The 19,054-nt window shown below is 43.7% G+C and overlaps 1 protein-coding gene across 1 annotated transcript in view; it reads left to right on the forward strand.

Annotated features, from left to right (window-relative positions):
* The first annotated feature begins 782 nt into the window (after positions 1 to 782).
* DNER (delta/notch like EGF repeat containing) overlaps positions 783 to 19,054 on the forward strand; it is a 378,088-nt gene continuing 359,816 nt past the window's right edge. Inside the window, exon 1 of the mRNA XM_043909786.1 lies at positions 783 to 1,157. Within this exon, the coding sequence (XP_043765721.1) occupies positions 903 to 1,157 (255 nt within the window). The 5' untranslated portion in view covers positions 783 to 902. The remainder of the gene's footprint in view (positions 1,158 to 19,054) is intronic.

The following is a 19,054-nucleotide window of genomic DNA, read 5'->3' on the forward strand; positions in this document are numbered from 1 at the left end:
GGAGTCAAGTGACCCACTGGGGTCCAGTTCAGCCCGTCTGGGCCTCAGTTTCCTCCTCGGTTCAACGACAGGGTTGGACACCCTGATCCCGAGGCCTCTTTCCGCTCTCCCACTCCACAGTCTGACATTTCCAAGCGGCGCGGCCGGCTCCGCCCTCGGCAAAGTGCGGCTCTCGGTCAGCACCAAGGACAGGGGCCCCGGGGCACGCTACGCAGAACGCAAGGTCACTTCCTAGCCAGCCCCGGGGATCTGCGGGTGTCGGGGCGCCGGGGTTGGGATGCGGCGCGGTGAAGGCTGTGTGTGTCGGGGGGAGTGTTGTGGTGGGCAGTGGGGTGGGGAAGGAGCCCCGAGAACGAGGTAAGGCCGGTCCCCGCTACGGTCTCGCAGATTCCGCGCCGAGGGGCCGCGGGCGGCCAGTCGGGCACCTGCTCGCCCCGCGGCGGGCGCGCGCTGCTCGGCACCTGGAAGCCCGTAAAATCCTCCCCGTGTTGGCGTTGACCCCGTCCACCCCCCTTTTCTTCCCAAGCCCCTCCGAGCTCCCCGCCAGGCCCGCATCAACACCGCTGTCCCCTAGAGCCGCTTTTGGACACACCCCCGACTCTGACCGCACCCCTCGAGGCTGGGAGCCCCCTGTCGGCCTCTCTGCTCCACCTAACCCAACTCCTGGTTTGGGGGGAAGGGTACCCACCTCCCTCCCTCCCCTGCCCGCCCGGAGCCCCGCCCCCGCTGGCCCCGCCCACAGGCCCCGCCCTCCGTTGCCCCGGGAACCGCTCATCCCGCATCTGCAGGAGGCGCCCGGCCCGGCGGAGCTGTGTTCTCGCCGCCAGCACCTCCGCTCCTGCCGCCAGCGCCGCCGCCGCGCCCCAGTTCCAGCTCCGGCTCCCGCGCCCTCTCCGTCGGCCATGCCGCCCCGCCGCGCCCCGGCGTCCGCCCTGCTGCTGCTGCTGCTACTCGGCGCGGGGCCCCGCAGCGGCTGCCTGGCCAGCCCGGTGCCCGCCGCGCCCCTGCCCGTGCCGGGGCCATGCAGTGCGCAGCCCTGCCAGAACGGGGGTGTGTGCTCCCAGCTCCCTGCGCCCGACCCGCAGTCCTCGGCCGCCGCCGGCGAGCCCGGCTACAGCTGCACCTGCCCCGCCGGGGTCTCTGGCACCAACTGCCAGGTGAGTGGACGCGGCGGGCGCGGCGCGGGCCACTGCGCGCTGTCCAGTGCGGGGCTCTAGGGGCCTGACCCAAGCTTCTCCCTTTTCGGGGTGGGCGATGGAAGTGGCCTCTTGGCTCGCGTGGACGCGGACCCCTGGCCGACCTTGCTAGCGTCTCTTCTCTGCCTACCCTGGTTCTCCGGCCGTGCCAGCCCGGGGCTCTCGGGGCGCCCCGTTCCAGGGCCTGGCGGCTACCCTGGCCCTCATACTTCTGGCACGACCGTGAGCCACCAAGTGGCGCGCCCCTCTCGACCCGGGCCGAGCCATCCTCCACTAGAGCCGGGTCTTGGTGCCCGCCCTGGCAGCAAAGAAGGGCCAGCCTGCGAGCGTCCCTGGCGGGATGTTCGTGTCCAGGTGACCCCTGCTCTTGGTCCCGCTGGACCCGAGGGTGAGCTGTAAGAGCGACAGGGAGTGGTGGGCTCCGTGCCCGGTGGTCGGGCATTTCCTTTCCTTTCCAATCTCCTTGAGGCTCTGACAAGGCAGCTGGAGACCGAGAGGTCAGCTGCCTCCCCGCGGCCAGCCCTTTTTGAGCTCAGGAGGAAGTGCTGGAGCCCTAGGAAACATTCGAGGGGACGTGGCGAGTGGGGCTTGGTGCGTAGCCTTCCCGGCCGCCGCTCCTGGAGGCGCACGTTTGGGGCAGGCAGCCAGGCTTAGTGAGGCTTCGAGGAAGCGTGGGGCCAGGCGAGGGACGGGAGATGGCCAGCTGCTGTCTCTGGGTCTGGGATTTCAGAAGAATTTGGCAGATAACAAACGAGGCTGGTTTAAAGAATGTTGAAAGCTCGGTGAAACCTACTGACCTATTCACACCAACGTTATCAGTAGGTGACTTAGCAGCCCTGGGTGTGCAGGTAGAAAATCTGCAAGTCTTGGTTCCAAGGTAGGGGCAAAGAGTGGATTTATCTGAAATGATGAAATTAAACCAAGTGAACGTGGAAAACAATTGGGATCAAATGCTTTCTTCCCTCCATTTGGAGGGGAGGAGTTTATTTCATGTCAATCTGCCCCGAGAGTTACTTTGAGAATGCTCAGATGCACTTTTATTCCTGTGGTGAAGAGGCCGCATGTGACATGATGTAATTTGATAGGATAGGGTGGCTTAAGCTTTAATATTTTTTAAATAGAGGTAAATAAGACTGAGAAGCTTGACCTTGACAGACAATTTTTGCTATTTTCTAGAATCTTTTTTTTTTTTTTTTCTTCTGGGTAGTAGCAAACTGTCAAGCTGACCCTGTCTTTTCAGTGTAGTGCTCCTCTTTGTTAGCTGGTTCCAGTGAGCTGATGAAAGGAGGATGAGGATGAAGAGGGGATAATGATGAGTGTGTGAATGAACCTGGGAGTAAATTTGGGGAATGAGGCCTCTCTTGGGAGATGCCAGTTGGAGCCATATGAGCCATTAGGACGAAATCCTGCTCACTGATCTCCCCTGCTGATTGATGAAGTGCATGGTGTTTACGGGAGAAATGAGTTGCCTAATTGATTCCATCAAACCACTCTCACGTTTCCATGTCTGAAATCTGTCCTTGAAAGAAATAGTTGATTTGGACTCAGACTGTAGTAGCAATGCACAAGAGAAGGTAGGTTAGAGCGCACGTCAGTTTAAGTATATGGGAGGACAGACTGAACATAGGGAATTTAATCCAACTCTGGGACTTATTCTTTTGGTAACTCTAAAAATATAAGAAATCTTCAAGAGAGAGAAAAACCTCTTTAGTTCTTCCTAAAGATGATTCACAGAGAAGCATAAATATTTTTTGTCCTAACGTGGGGGTTTGACATAGACTGCGTTCATTCAGAGACGAGTCATGAACTGATGCACAAATATTGCAGAACAACTGGTCAAAACAGAGTCAGATCTCTAGCCCCGATCTGAGACGTTCTTAGCTGTGTGAATGTGAGGAGAAGCTGTAGTGGGTGTCCGGAGTTCTGAGTTGAAGAGAGCTGGAGTTACTGTCATTCTAACAGGAAAGCTTAGCAAATTTGGAACCTGATCTGACTTGGTTACCCAGAAGAACTTGACTGAGATGATTCGGAGTCTTATAAACCCATAACAAATTGATTCCTGTTAATTCTAACTTAATCTTTCATTATCTTGCAGTAACACTCGAGACTCTCATTTTCTGTTGGGGGGAAAAAGGCAATCTGAATAGAGAAGTTAAACAGAGGAAAAAGCCCCTTACACATACTCAATTACAGATAAGGGAAATGGATGTTAGCCATTGCAGACCGTGTGGTTGCTGAAACAGAACGGCATGCTTGCTGGATAAATTGAATATGGAATTCTACCTGTACATGAAGAGAATTCTTTAGACAGCAAGTGTCACCCCTCCCCCAGCTACAGAGGCAATAATGTTAGCAATGGAAACATCGAACCTAACTCTGAGGTTCCCTTTCTGCCTGCCTCCTCCCTCCCTTCCTTCCTTCTTTCCTCCCTTCCTTTCTTTCTCTTCTGCTCTCCCTCCTCCCCCTCCTTCTATTTTGGGTATGTGTTGCAAGGTTAAGAAAGCCATGAACCACTAATTTGGCTTAAAATGGAGTAAGGCTGTCTTCAGCTTCTGTGTGGTCACTTGGCTGATGTTCGGGCAAGGCCATGGCTTCAGACAGTGCTTCTGGTATCATCTGGTGATGGAAGTACCCAGGCTCTGGGAAGTGGTGTGAATAATGTGAAGGAGGATCTGTGGGTCTGAAGCTGAGCCACCCGCATTGAACCTGCTGTTACAGGCGATCTAAGCCACGTCTCAGGTTCCTCATCTTTGAGGATGGGATCTACCTCACAGGGTGGGTGATGAATGGTCTGATTCTGTTTTTTAATATTTGACTGCTGACAGCTGTCAAGCGTCATCTGTCCCTCTTCCCCCTCTGCCTACATGGGTGCAAGCTGATAGGATGGTGCTCTTTCCATTGGTACTGGCTAGAGGTTCAAGCCATGCAAGCCCCTGTCCAGACTTGCGATACATCTTAAGATACATCTTTTTTAAAGTGTTAGGACACACTGAAGAGTATGAAATCCTGAGGATTCGATGGATTCTAAAGATGATATGGAAATCTAACCTACAGAGACGTGGTGACGATGATGACGATTGCTGACTGTTTTCTCAAGCGCTTGGTATGCGCCAGTGCTATTCCAGGGGCTTTACAGATATAGCTCCTGAGTTCTCCTGGTGTCCTGTGAGCTAAGTGCTGCAACCATCCCCATTATTTAGATGAAGTGCAGAAAAGTTAAATGACTGCCCCAAGGTCACCCTGCTAGTCAGTGTAGGATTTGAACCAGGTGGCTGACTTGATGCTATTAATAGAGCTGTTGAGTCTGAAGGATGCCAAGATGAAAGTCCAGTCCTGTCCCTGTTATTTTTAGCTATGTGACCTTAAATTAGCACCATAACCTCTTTGAGTCTTATCAGTGAAAAGGGGATGGAGTGATTTCTGAGTCTGGCTTTACTCTAAAACACCCTGTTTTGCTCTGAAACACAGTTCAGATGGCTGTGCCCAGCTGGAATGAAAAGCTTCAGGACTGATAAAGACACAGAAAATTCTCCTTATGCTGCCTACCAAGCAGGACCTTCCTGCAGAGTTAGAATCATAGGTCCTGCCTGGCTGAAGTTATTTTTTGCCACCATGAAAGCATATGGATACTAGATAAAAGACACCTTAGTATCTCTGATGGATTTGAAAACAACTTCAAACTTTAAATTAAAAAAAATATTATTGAAGCTGCTGTTCTTGCCTTCTTGGTTCACTTGGGGAAGCAAGCAGGTATCAGAGGTGGCAGCTGCTGGGCCAAATTTTCTTTCTGGTGAGTGGTACAGGAATGCCTCCCTTCCATTGAGCCTTCCATCACATGTAAGGATTACTTAGTTTTATTATTTTGTTTTTTTATTTTTAATGAAATAATTCTTTGTCAGATATTCAAACAGGCAGACACCTGTTTGTTTTTTCTTGTCATGTTCCCTGGAAATCTTACCCTTTGGGATTAGAATGAAAATGTGTCAGTTTCTCCCCTTGGAGGAAAAAGGGGTTTTTGGAGCTGCTTTTTATGCAGTTTTACCCACTAAGCTGATTCTATAATCCTCTCTTTGATTAAACATGCTAACTTGAAACAATGGTTCTGCTTCTGATGAATTTATTTTTGATTGAAGTTTGCTAACAAACAACAACAAAGAATTCTAGCACTTTGCACAGCATCATCCTTCTCAACTGAAGTATTTGCACACATTCACACACATGCATGCACACGCACCAGTTCACATTGTGATTGTACAAAATGTTCTATGTTGGCTCTCAAGAGACATTGCTCCTTCCTCTGATTTTTCTACAGGTATTCATGTTTTGTGACCTTGCGAGAGAAATTGAACATCCCTGAACTTCAGTGTTCTTATCTCCAAAATGGGCTAGTAATGCTTGTCTTATTTTCTTTTTTAGAAAAGGTGCAGTTAATAAATGAGAAATTGTGAAATTTTTTTCCATAAATATAAAGATGTATGGGAGAATGAATTTTAAAATTTTTTGAGAAAAAAAGTAAAATGTTGCATAAACACAAGGTATAGTGCTAGGAGAAAGATTATCTATTTCTCATACAAAATATGATTACACTAGTCTATTTGGTGTCTGTGATTGTTTCCCTTCAAGGAACAGATTCAACTTTTTCTCCCTACCAGGATGAGTTATACTACAACCTCAGTTTTTAAAATGAAAAAACTCATTGTGCTGAAATTTTGATAAATGTATAGTTCTTTTTATTATGAAAGAGACAGTTTCTCAGAAAATTCTCAGTGTGACTTCAAGTTTTCTTTTGAAACAAACAGATAAAGCTCATCTAAATCCTTTGAGTGATTTTAAGAAAGGAAAGAAACAGTTGTTTTTCTAGGCATTATGAAAATGGAGTGATTTCTTATTTGGTCTATCTGGTGCATTCTTAGGAAACATCATTTTTCTCAGCTTGGCCACCTGACAAAGACGCATTTCTGTCTTTAGCTTCTTTGCTTAAGCTTCTCATGTGACACAGTACCATCCAAAGTGCTTTTGTTTATGCCCTCATTTCAGGCATCAAACAGGAAAGAAAACCTATCTGAAGCTGAAGGGTATTTGAGTCAGAAAACGGAATGGCTGAGTTATATTTTTAGATCTTCTTACTGATTCAGGAGACGGCTGTGGTTAGTGCTGGCTAACCCAGAGGCCGGAACATCTGAAATTTACCCCCAAACGAAAAGTCCAACAGTGCAGTAAAGTTTGTGGATAGAATTTTTTTTAAAGCGAAATTTTATTTTATCTGTTTTTTCGATGTGAGTCATTTTTATAGTGTTTATTGAATTTGTTACAATATTGTTTGTTTTGTATTTTGAAATTTTTGGCCACGAGGAATGTGGGATCTTAGCTCCCAAACAGGGATCGAACCTGCACCCCCTGCATTGGAAGGCAAGGTCTTAACCACTGGACTGCCAGGGAAATCCCTAGAATTTCTTTATATTTCCCCCTTCCTTCTTTACTTACACTGGTGTTCAACCCTGGCTGCATGTTGGAGTCACATGGGAGCTTTAACATAAATGAGTGCCTGGGTCCCTCTACTCCCACCCCCAGGCTCTGATTTAATTGGTGGGGTCTGGGAACCTGGGATTTTAAAATGTCTTCCAAGTAATTCTACTGTAGGACCAGGGTTGAGAAGCCCCCTCTAGACTTAGGACATCTCCCCTACAGCCTGCCCTACATGTGGCATGTGGCAGAGAAAAAGAGTACAAATCGCAACCTGCTCTTGGACCTTCTCATCCAAAAGCACCTAGCTTCAAATGGCCTGAAATTTCTGGCCTATGCTTTCCTCCAATGGCAAAGATCTTGCATCTTAAAGTGGACTTGAAGTCTCCATGAAGCTGGCGTGCGCTGGATTGTTAAAGAGTCCAGGTGGGTGGACTCTGAAGGTCCTCAGATAAGTAATTTGTTTTTCTGCAGCTTGATTTTCTCTTCTGTGAAAATGGGAACCCGATGCCAACCTTGAAATTTGTTGTGGATTAGAAAAGTATCCAGCCCAGTACCTGGCCCAGATGAGACAACTACCAAGAGCTAGTAGCGATTGTGTGTATCTGTAAGAGGAGTCATATTTATTTCATGCTTTTCCCTTGGAGAGAGATATATATACATATTATATATATATTTCTATCTGATTTCCAAAAAGACTAAAATTCCACCAGTAGAGAGTCTTTTCTTTGGTTGTGATGTATCAGACACTAGAAAGCTCTGATTTTGGTGCTGATTCCCCTCTGCATTCACTTTTGTTAGTTTCTCCTCTGTAGCCCCCTTACCAGGTAGGTGCCAAACAACAGAGAACGATGTGGCCTGAGCATGCGCGGGCCACCTAGACTTTTATGGAATCATTCATTGCTTCATTTGAACACTGACCTGTCTTTGGTCAACACTCACAGTGTGAGTTGGAGCGCAGTTGTCTTTAAGAGGAGGGGCTTCTCTAAGTCACCCACTGATGCTCCCCAGGATGAGCGAGGGCAGCTGGCTTCAGGACTCCAGGAGCGCTAGGCATCAGACAACAGACAGGCCCCCTGCCAAGAATGGTTTTAACATTTTAAGATGATTGGAAACAAAAATAAGAATAAGGTTTAGGGATGCATGAAAATGATATAAAATTTGATTTTCAGTATCTCTCAGGTTTTGTGGAACACAGCCACGCCCATTCGTTTAGGTACTGTCCATTCATTTAAGTACTGTCCATTTGTTTAAGTACTGTCCATTCGTTTAAGTACAGCGGAGTGGAGTAGTTGCAACAAACAAGATGGATTACAAAGCTGAAAATATTTATCTGGCCCATGATAAAGGGAGAGGTTGAGTGACTATTTTCATAAACGTTGGTGAAAAGAATTTGCTTTTCCATTTTTATTTGACTGAGCTAAATACTGGTCCTGGCCCCCCTTGCCAAGTCCTTCCACATTCTTTCTTCTTAAGGGGTGTTTGTAGCCAGGCTCTAGAGTCTAACCCTAAGGCTGTATCAGTGTCTCTTCCACAGCATCCTTAATTTTTAAGCAAAGTGAAGTGTATTAGAATAGGAAAATTAAGTATATCTTCAGTATACTACCCAAGAAAGGGAAGACTTTATATAGGAAATATGAAAAGAAAACCAAACTCTCTAACTTTAAACTGACCTTCCTGATTATTCCTTACATGTAGGATTTTCAGACTCTATAAAAAAATTTAAGGTATAATTTGCACACAGTAAAATTCACCCTTTTAAGCATTCAGTTCTATGATTTTTGAAGTATAGTTGTGTAGCTGTCTCCATAATCAGGATATAGACTAGCTCGTTACCTTCATAAATTTCAGCTTGCCCCTTTGTGGTGAACCCTCTCCCCAGCCCCAGCCTCCACTGATCTGATGTCTGTCTTTAGAGTTCTGCAGCTTCCAGAACATCCTATAAATTAAATCATACAACAGGCGTGCTGCTTTTACTTGGTGTAAGGCTCCTGAGGTTCCGTGCCTCAGTAGTTTTTCTTTCTATTGCTAAGTAGTATCCCGCTGTATGGATACGCCACTGTTTCATTTATCCTTTCACTGGTTGATGACTTTCCAGTTGTTTCCAGTTTTGGGTGATTATGAATAAAGCTGCTGTAAACATTCATCTACATTTAAGTGGGCATGTTTTCATTTCTCCTTGGTGAGTACCTAGGGATGGGATTGCTGGGTCACATGTAAGGACATGTTAAGCTTTATAAGAAGTTGCCAAGCTGGTTCCCAGCATGTTAGTTTGCATTAAGTGAGAGCTCCAGTGGCTTGCATCCTTATCACTTCTTGGTATCATTGGTGCTTTAGGTTTTAGCTGTTCTAATACCTGTGTGTAGCAGCATCACACCGCTGTGTTAATTTGCGTTTTCATAGCAATGGATGATATTGAGTATTTTTTAATGTGCTATTTGCCACCCATACCGTTTCCTGGATGAAATGTTTGTTTAAATGAGTCGTGAGAATTCCTTCTATATTTTGGATATAAATCCTTTATTCGGTATGTGACTTGCAAATATTTTCTCCTAATCTGTGGCTTGTCTTCTTATTTTCTTGACAGTATCTTTTGAAGGGCAGGTTTTTAGAATTGATGGAGTCTAATGTATCATTTTTTCCTTTTTTGATTTGTGCTTCTTTTTTTTGTGTGTGCAATAAAGTTTTATTAAAGTATAAAGGAGATAGAGAAAGCTTCTGACATAGGCATCAGAAGGGGGCAAAAGAGTACCCCTTTGCTAGTGTTAGCAATGGAGTTATATACTCTCCAATGAATCCAAAGAATGTCTGGAGGTTGCAAAGACCTCACCAGACCCACTCCCATAATTTACGTTTTAAGATAACAGAGTTGGCTAGAAGGTTTAATCCAAAGATTGTCCTCAGGCAGGATACGTCCTCGTAAAGACCAGACCTACTGCCATAATTTACATTTTAAGATAACAGAATTAGCCAGAGGGTTTAATCCAAAGACTGTCCTCAGGCAGGATACATTATTGTTATATAATCCTAAGGAATGTAGAGAAAAAAAAAAAGTTTGTCCTTTCTTCCTCCTTGAATATCCCAGACCTCTCTCTCCTTGGGGACCCCTAGACTTCGTATCAACCTGCCTAGGAAATGACTCTCTCATTCCCCCCTTTTCTTTTAGGAGAATTATGTTGCCTAGGGAAAAGGGGGGTCATTCTCATTCCATAACTGCTTCCGAGCTGATAAGGGGCATTGTCCCTAAATTGGTGAGGCAACATATTCTCCTAATCCTCATAGGGAGGATGTCTGATCCAGGGGCTCCAAGTAATAGTTGGAGGAGGCTGTGGCACTCATAGGAGCTTGGACAACTATTTGTAAATTAAAAGCTTTTAGACGGTTAGAAAACCCCATTATACAGTTACAGATGTAAGGCAAAATAGTCATTAAACCAAGTTAAAATCAAAATGAAAAGTCACATTATGTCCATAGTTACATCAGTCCATCTTAAGGTTGTTAGATGTCATCAGTTTAAGAAGAGGTATCACATGTGATTGTTGAAGGTATTTGCAGACTTGGAGAAAGTCCTTTCCTTGAAGTGGAGATGTCCACCATGGAACGCCTTCCACTGATGAAGAAGGGAGTGCTCCGCAGACCCAGCAGTTAGACCGATTGTGGAATGCAGCATAGGAGTGAGCGCAGGACAGGAAGGCATTGTCTTGAGGATCAAACGGCAGACTCAGGATTTCTGGAGTCAGCAGAAGTAGGCTCACATAGGTTATCAGGCCCATCTTGTCCTGAAGGATCCCGGACGAGCCCCCAAGATGAAAGGTTGTTGCTGAACGATGAGATGCGGGATTCTTGGCCTCCGGAGGAGATGAATTCAATCCGGGGCCAGAGACGAGGCTGGATCGCTCAGAGCTTTTGTGTAATAAAGTTTTATTAAAGTATAAAGGAAATAGAGAAAGCTTCTGACATAGGCATCAGAAGGGGGCAAAAGAGTACTAAGGGGGCAAAAGAGTACCCTGTGCTTCTTTTTCTATGTAAGAAATCTTTACTTAACCCAAGGTCACAAATTTTTTCTCCTATATTTTCTTCTAGACTTGTATTGTTCTAGGTGTTACATTTAAGTCTTTGACCCATTTAGAGTTAATAGTTGTATTTTCATGTGGTTCAGTGTATGAGTAGCTTTTATTTATTTTTGGCATAGGAATATCCAATTTCCTAGAAATAATTGTTAACAAGAGGCTCTGCTGAATTATCTTGGCACCTTTGTTGAAAATCATTCGACTATACATATGTGGGTATGTTTTATTCCATTCTGTTGTCTCTGTATATCTGTCCTTCTGCCAGTTTTATACAACCTTGATTACTGTAGTTTTAGAGTAAGCCTTGAGGTCAGGTTGTGTGAGTCCTTTAAATTTGTTGAGATGACATGAAATTCAAGACTCAGGGTAGCATGTCACATCTAGATAGAAATTAAGGTTCTTAACCTGGAACCTACAGATGGTTTCAAGAGTATGTCGATGTCTTGAGATTCCAACTTTTGTATGTATTTGTTCTCCTAGAGAATGGCCCACAAGTTTCATGAGGCTCTTGAAGGAGTCTTCCACCAATAGAATAACCACTGGAACAGAGGAAGAAGAATCTAGTTAAATGCACAAGAACTTCTGGGCATGGACTAAAGCATGTTCCAAGAACCACCCTGGGACCATGAATTAACTCCCAAATAGGGGTGCCAGATAAAATGTAGGATGTTCAGTTAAATTTGAATTTCACATAAAAATGAATTTTGTTTCCTTTGGGTCCCACGTATTGCACATTGTTCTTCTGAAATTCACATTTAACTGGGAGTTCTATAGTTTTAATTTGCTTAGTCTGACAACCCTACCTGAAAAGCCTAGCTAATCCCTACCTTGATTCCCAGCTTTGCTCTGAAGAGTTCCTCAATGACAATTTAAATTCTTGCCAAATAATCACACAAGGCCAATTTTATTAGCTTGCATTTAAAATAATAACTTAGCTCATAGTTTTACATCTTCATAGACTGTTCAAGGGCAACTGTCAAACTGTGTTACGGCATTAAAAATGTGTAAAAATATAGGAAATAAGGCCGCTGGTAAACTTATCTTACCCTTTTCCTACCTCTTCTGCTAGTATCATGCCTCTGCAGTAATCATTATTCATGTTTTGGTGTGTCGTTTTACATTGTCCTCTCTACATATAAGCATATGTGAAGCATATGTAAATTCTCATATATCCAGGCAGCTATTTTATATAAAGAAGAAATAATCTTGTGCATACTATTCTGCAGATATTTTTCTTAATCTATTGTGAAAATCTTACCATGTCTTAAAACAGAAAGCAAGCTCGGTCTTTTTGATGGATGAATAGTATTCCATTATGTGAATATTTATGTACTCAGTTTTTACTGGAATGCACTATTTCCATTTTTCTGTTATAAATGATGTTGCAATGACTATATATGTATGTACATAATTTTATGCAATGATATATGTGGGTGTGTATATATATATGTATATGTAGGTCAAAAGTTACATATATTAAGCATTTTAATAAGCATTGCTAAATTGCCATCCAGAAAGATTGAACAGTTTTGCTCATTTGCTCACAGCATTTGAGAATGCCTATTCACCCACATTTTTGTTAATTCTGGTTTCCCAGATTTTGATTTATTTTTATGTGTTAACTGATAGATAAAACATGGTATCCTCCTGGTTCTCTTTGCATTTTAAAAATTGTGAATGAAAGAAAACTGTTTTTTTTTTTTAAATGAATTGCCTCTTTTTATTTCTGCCTGATTTTCTTTTGGGTTGTTCATTTTTAAAACTGATCTATCGTGGAACTTCCCTGGTGGTCCAGTGGTTAAGACTCCATACTCCCAGTGCAGGGGGCATGGGTTTGACCCCTTGTCAGGGAAGTAAGGTCCCGCTTACTGCCTGGTGTGCCAAAAAAAAAAAAAGGTTGATCTGCAGTAGCTCATTGTTAATGAGAATATCAGCCCTTTGTCCTTTGTGTTATTAATATTTTCCCCTACTTATCTTTTCTTTTTTGATTCTGCTTATGCTCACTGTTTTGCCCTTTAGAATTTTATCATTGTTTGTTCTTATTTATAAAGCCAAGTTCATCATGGTCAATAGATTTTAATTAGAATTCTAATGTTTGATACCAGTACTATATTATACAATATTTTGAGAACTGCCTAATTTGAACCAGGAGTTTGCTTTTAAAGAATTCTGTTTTGGCCAAGATTTATATTGACAGGACTGATCCTATTGTCTTTTTAGAATGTATAATTAAACGTAACTAGCCCTAGTTTATGGCTATTTTAAGAAGGACTGGCATGGATCTTCTAAATCATATTTAAATATTTGTAATTTGTCTTGATTTTTTTTTGAAGCTGAAACACTGCAACCATTTTATTAAGATGCTTCATTCATTTTTAAAAAAGAACTATTCAGCAAAGTTCCCTTTTAATAATTGGCATGGGTTTCTCGGTATTTTGTTAAAATCACCAAGTTAATTTTAATGGCATTATTGGATAACAGAGTATTTCTTAGAAGTTCTTGATGGTGTAATGGTCTGATTTCAAAAAGTGTTCTCTATACAGGCTTGGGCAGAAAAAGACTCATCTTAATATTCAGCAAAATGCAAATTTCCCTTATGCTTTAATTTCACGTTATGTATTTAGCACTTTTTCCCTTGAGAACAACCCCTTTTTTTCCTGACCAGGAATTTTTGTGGTCCTCTATCTTCATTTTCACTCTTTAAAACTGGCCATTGTTTTTTTTTTTTTTTTGGTTGTGCAAAAGGGAATTCTTTTATTTCTGTAGAAAAGCTTCATAATGAGAGAAATAAGCGAGACAGAGAAATGAGAACTCATATTAGCATTTCTATGAGGCTTAAAATAAACTCTCAGCTGGAGAGAAGTAAATTTAATATTATTATGTTTTCTTTTATAAAGAAGGGGTAGGACGGGGTAGGATGGAGATTTGGGGGCTATACTGACTGAAAGAAAAATCACTCTTGTCTTTGTTATCTAAGGAAAAAAATCATTATTATATTCAGCCTTAAGAGCTAAAAACTATGCTCAGTGTGCTGACTCCTTTAAAAAAATCTCTTATGTGAGGTTTTCCTCACCTTCAGTGAGATGTTTTGTATGTTCGGAAGAGGCTTAAAATTTTTTTTTTTATTGGTGTATAGTTGATTTATAATGTTGTGTTGATTTCAGGTGTACGGCAAAGTGGACCAGTTGTCCATATCCATATTCCCACACTTTAGATTCTTTTCCCATATAGGCCATTATAGAATATTGAGTAGAGTTCCCTGTGCTGTACTTGAGTGCGTGTGAAGTTGTTTCAGCTGTGTCTGACTGTTTGCGACCCTATGGACTGTAGCCTGCTAGGCTTCTCTGTCCCTGGGATTGTCCAGGCAAGAATACTGGAGTGAGCTGCCATGCCCTCCTCCAGGGGATCTTATATGCCAGGGTTGATGTCTTCTTGCTTCTGTCCTTGCCCAGGCACTCAGCATCCCAGGTAATCCATTCTTGGTCTGGTCTGGTCTGTGGCCCCAGTTCTCATGACATTCTGCTTGCCCACTCCATTGTCTCTTCCTGAAAGAGCTCAGTGTCTGGGGTTCCCTCCCAGGAAGACCTGTGCACTGGGGAGCTGTGTCTTCTGACCTAGCCTGGGCCCTAAGCCCTGCTTGTCCACCCCAGCGATCAAGCCGCCTTCTAGTGCCTGTGTCTGCTGAACTCCTTTGGGAGAAGGAGGGAGCTGGCCAGGGGTACTAGAACTACTGTGAATAAGCGGCTCTAGATGTCATTAGTCCACTTGCTTCACTTCACTGAGAAGAAAATTGAGGCCAGAAAGTGCAAAAAAAAAAAAAAAAAATGCAGGGCCATCCAGATCCGAAGTAGCCACATACAGCTTGAGGATGGTCTTGGCATCCGGTTGGTTGACCTTCACATGCCTGGTCCTGTCCCCTTCTGTAGGCCCTGGCACCCATGGGGCACTTGCAGTGTGTCTGGTATGGCACGGTGTAGAGTCTCTCTGGTCATTGTGGTGGGTAGCCGTGCCATCTGAGCATGCTTGTTAAGGGGCTAGTCCTGTGGGTTTGTGTAGAGCACTGACATAGCTAGTTTTTAGTGAGGGTGTATAAATGAGAAATGCGAGTGGGCGGGGAGGTGGGACCCCTTGCCCTTGATGATGGGCCTGCAGGGCTGCAGGCTGGAGATCACTCGTTGCTTAGCAACCTCTGCCAGGCTTTTTGTTTCCTCCAGCCTGAACCTAGGTAATGTCCTCAGGGATTGGGATTCAGGCAGCCCAGTTTAGAAAGGAGTGGGAATTGGATGTTCCGTAAGCTCAATATGGGGGCTTCCCTGGTGGCTCAGTGGTAAAGAATCTGCCTACCAATGCAGGAGATGCGGGATCGATTCCTGGGTTGGGAAGATCCCCTGGAGAAGTAAATGGCAACCCATCCAGGATTCTTGCCTGGAGAATCCCATGGACAGAGGAGCCTGATGGGCTAGAGTCCATAGGGTCGAAAAGAGTCAGACACGATTTCATGACTAAACAATAACAACAAAGCTTAATATGGCTTCTAGTGCATAGCCTTCTACCCTAAACAAAGAAACAAACAAACAAATACCTTCAGGGAGCTGGCAGTTCTGGCAACTTTGGATAGTTTGTGGCCCAGAGAATCTCATAAAACAAACTGAAACCGCAGGTCAAGGGCTCAGCCTAAACATCTGCTTCCCATTTGTCCCTCAATTTCCATGACTTGGAATCTTCCAGGCCTAACCTACTCACAGTTTGACACTGAAACAGATTTTTTGTAGAATGCTGGAAGAGGGGGAGGAAATGATGCTCTTTGTCTTTCAAAGCGAGGTTAGTAATCTAAGAAACTCATCCTTTCACTGGCAGTTTCTGAAAGTGAAAGTGAAGTCACTCAGTCCTGTCTGACTCTTTGCGACCCCATGGACTGTAGCCTACCAGGTTCCTCTGTCTATGGGATTTTCCAGGCAAGGGTACTGGAGTGGGTTGCCATTTCCTTCTCCAGGGGATCTTCCCAACCCAGGGATCGAACCCAGATCTCCCGCGTTGCTGGCAGATGCTTTACCATCTGAGTCACCAGGAAAGCCAGTTTCTGAGCACTGATTAAAGTGGTGTTGGAGGAGGTCATTGAGAAGACTTGACTGCTAGCTGACTTTCCATCTTACCCTGAGCAACTGGTAGCTCCTCACCCATTCCTGTCTCATCCTTGGAATGTGCATTCTGCCTGGCATTACCGTGATGAGAGCCATCTTCAAGGATATGACCTTGAGAGCAGTGTGTTGTTGAGACCATCTGGACTGGAGACATGGCTGAATCTCTACATAAATTTTAAGATTCTGGAGGGCAGGGACAGAAATCTGTCTTGTGATGCCCAAGATATAACTCATAAGTAAGTTCCTTTGCTTATTAAATCTGCCACCTGCCGATCCAGAGGGGTCTGCCTTGTCCTCACTCTACAGGGGCTAGTTTCAGATTTTACCCTGGAAGCTCATGAGTTTTCAAACTGACAGATGGCAACACATTTTGTAGACTTCTAGAGCTTGGAACCATCCTAGAATTCATCTTGGCCATTTCTCTAATTTTGCAGAAGAAAGTGAAGGCCAAAGAGGTGAATGACAGAGTCAGGAGTCGAATATTGCTTACTTCCCATCTTTGGGCTCTCTTCACCAAAGAATTTAAGCTTAGACATTTGGAATCACAAGGACAGTCCTCTGGGCAGGTATGGTGGGAATTGCCCATAAGAACGTATGTAGGTTCTTAGGGGCATTCAGATTCACATTCAATATTCAGTTACTTATGTGCCTGGCTGTGTGTGAGGCTCCTTTCTCTGTATTACATATTTTTAATCTTCACATTTCTTTGGAGGAGGCATTTCCTTTGCTTGATAGGTGAGGAGACTGGAGTGGATAGAATTGGTGGTTTACCCAAGGTCAAACAGTGGCTGGGTTGATACTGGAGTCCCCTGTCTACATATGTAGTGTTTTCTTCATGTCATCACAGCTGTCTACTGCTCATCCTGCAATGTATAGAAAAATTCATTATACATGATGTTGAGCTCAGTACTGAAATTTATCCCATTCGGTTGAAGACTTAAAATGGTGAAATGCTTACTGTAATCATTGCATCATTTTATTTTTTGGCAATTAAGAGACATCTCAGACAAGCAGGCCATTGTTTTACGATGGCCTCAACCAAACCATTTTCATCTGGATCAGAAACAATTTTCCTGCATGGCTTAATGCTTTTGCCTAACACCTTCAGAAATCACTGTTAAAAGTGTAATTTTGTATTTTAACTGATAGAAAACCTCTAAAAATAAAATGAGTTTTATTAAAATAATAATTAACTTGCAGTAATCACTTGTAATACAAAATTCAGTAATTTGAATGACCATAGCTAAAAGCCAGTAAAATTACTAATTTTAAGATGATTGTGAATTTTGTATGTTTCCATGAGTATGAGTAGACCAGAAGTACAATTAAGTGTTTTTACTAAGTAGACATAATTGTGTGTGCATGCTTAATTGCTCGGTCATGTCCGACTCTTTGGACCCCATGGACTGTGGCCCTCCAGGCTCCTCTGTCTGTGGAATTTTTCAGGCAAGAATACTGGAGTGGGTTGCCATTTCCCCCTCCAGGGGAAGGAGGAAATTCAACGCAGGGATAGAACCTGAGTCTCCTGCATTGGCAGGTGGATTCTTTACCACTGAGCCATCTGGGAAGCTCATAGTCTTAAATAGAATGTATTAAGCACTCTTATGAGGACTTCAGTGATTATGTCTGAGGTTCTTATCTTATAGATGAGAAAAATGAAGATGAGGGAATTTTGAAAACCAGGCCAGATCAAGATTCTTTCACACTTGTAGCAGGTGTTAATTAGAACTCCTTGGGTTGCAAGCAACAGAAAACTCAATTCAGATAGCTTAAGCAAGAAAGGAAGTCTCTAGTTTCAGTTCAGTTTCAGTTCAGTTCAGTCACTCAGTCTTGTCCAACTCTTTGCGACCCCATGGACTGCAGCACGCCAGGCTTCCCTGTCCATCACCAACTCCCAGAGTTTACTCAAACTCATGTCCATTGAATTGGTGATGCCATCTAACCATCTCATCCTCTGTCACCCCCTTCTCCTTCCACCTTCAATCTGTAGTCATGTACAGATGTGAAAATTGGACCATAAAGAAAGCTGAGTGCTGAAGAATTGATGCTTTCAAACTGTGGTGCTGGAGAAGACTCTTGAGAGTCCCTTGGCCTGCAAGGAGATCAAACCAATCAATCTTAAAGGAAATCAACCCTGAATATTCATTGGAAGAACTGGTTCTGAAGCTAAAACTCTGACACTTTGGCCACTTGATGTGAAGAGCTGATTCATTGGAAAAGACCCTGATGCTGGGAAGGATTGAAGGCAGGAGGAGAAGAGGGTAGCAGAGGAACAGATGGTTAGATAGCATCATTAACTCAGTGGACATGAATTTGAGCAAACTCCTGGGGATAGTGAAGGACAGGGAAGCCTGGCATGCTGCAGTCCGTGGGGTCACAAGGAGTTGGACATGACTTAGAGACTGAACAACAACCACCCCTGACATTGATGTAATATAAACAGCACTTTACCTCTATGGTTTTCCTCTCCTCAAATCCATAATCCCACTTCAATTGTGATAAAAATGGCGGTTAAGTCTTTGATAGACACATTTATGTGTGTGCTTAGTTGCTTCGTCATATCCGATTCTTGTGATGCCGAGGACTGTAGCCCACCAGGCTTCTCGGTCCATGGAATTCTCCAGGCAAGAATACTGGAGTGGGTTGTCATTTCTTCCAGGGGATCTTCCTGACCCAAGGATAGAACTCGCAACTCCTGTGGCTCTGACATCGGCAGGCGGATAAGTCCATACGTCCCTAATGTCCCTAACAAAATACCTGATCATTACTCCTCAAAATTATCGAAGTCATCAAGACAAGGAAAGTCTGGGAAAGAATCTGTCACATCCAAGGAGAGCCTGTGAATCCATAAAGGCCACCTGTAATATGGGATCTTGTAATAGGAGAAGGACATTAGGAAAAAGCTAAGGAAACTTGAATAAAGAATAAACTTTAGTTGGTAATAATGTGTCAATATTGCTTCATTTGTTGCAACAAAGGTACCAGACTAATGCCAGATATCAGTGATAAGAGAACCAAGTTATGGAGTGTGTGGTAATTCTCTATGTTGTCTTCACAACTTTCCTGTGAATCTGAAAGTATTCTAAAATTAAAAAAAATTTACTTAAAGAAAATGAGCTTCCCTCACTTCAGCCGAAAGTATTTTATCAAACTCTGGTTCCATCCAGGCCCTGGCGCTGGGAGA

The sequence above is a fragment of the Cervus elaphus genome, chromosome 8 (genome assembly GCF_910594005.1).
Source record: "Cervus elaphus chromosome 8, mCerEla1.1, whole genome shotgun sequence".
NCBI lineage: Eukaryota > Metazoa > Chordata > Mammalia > Artiodactyla > Cervidae > Cervus > Cervus elaphus.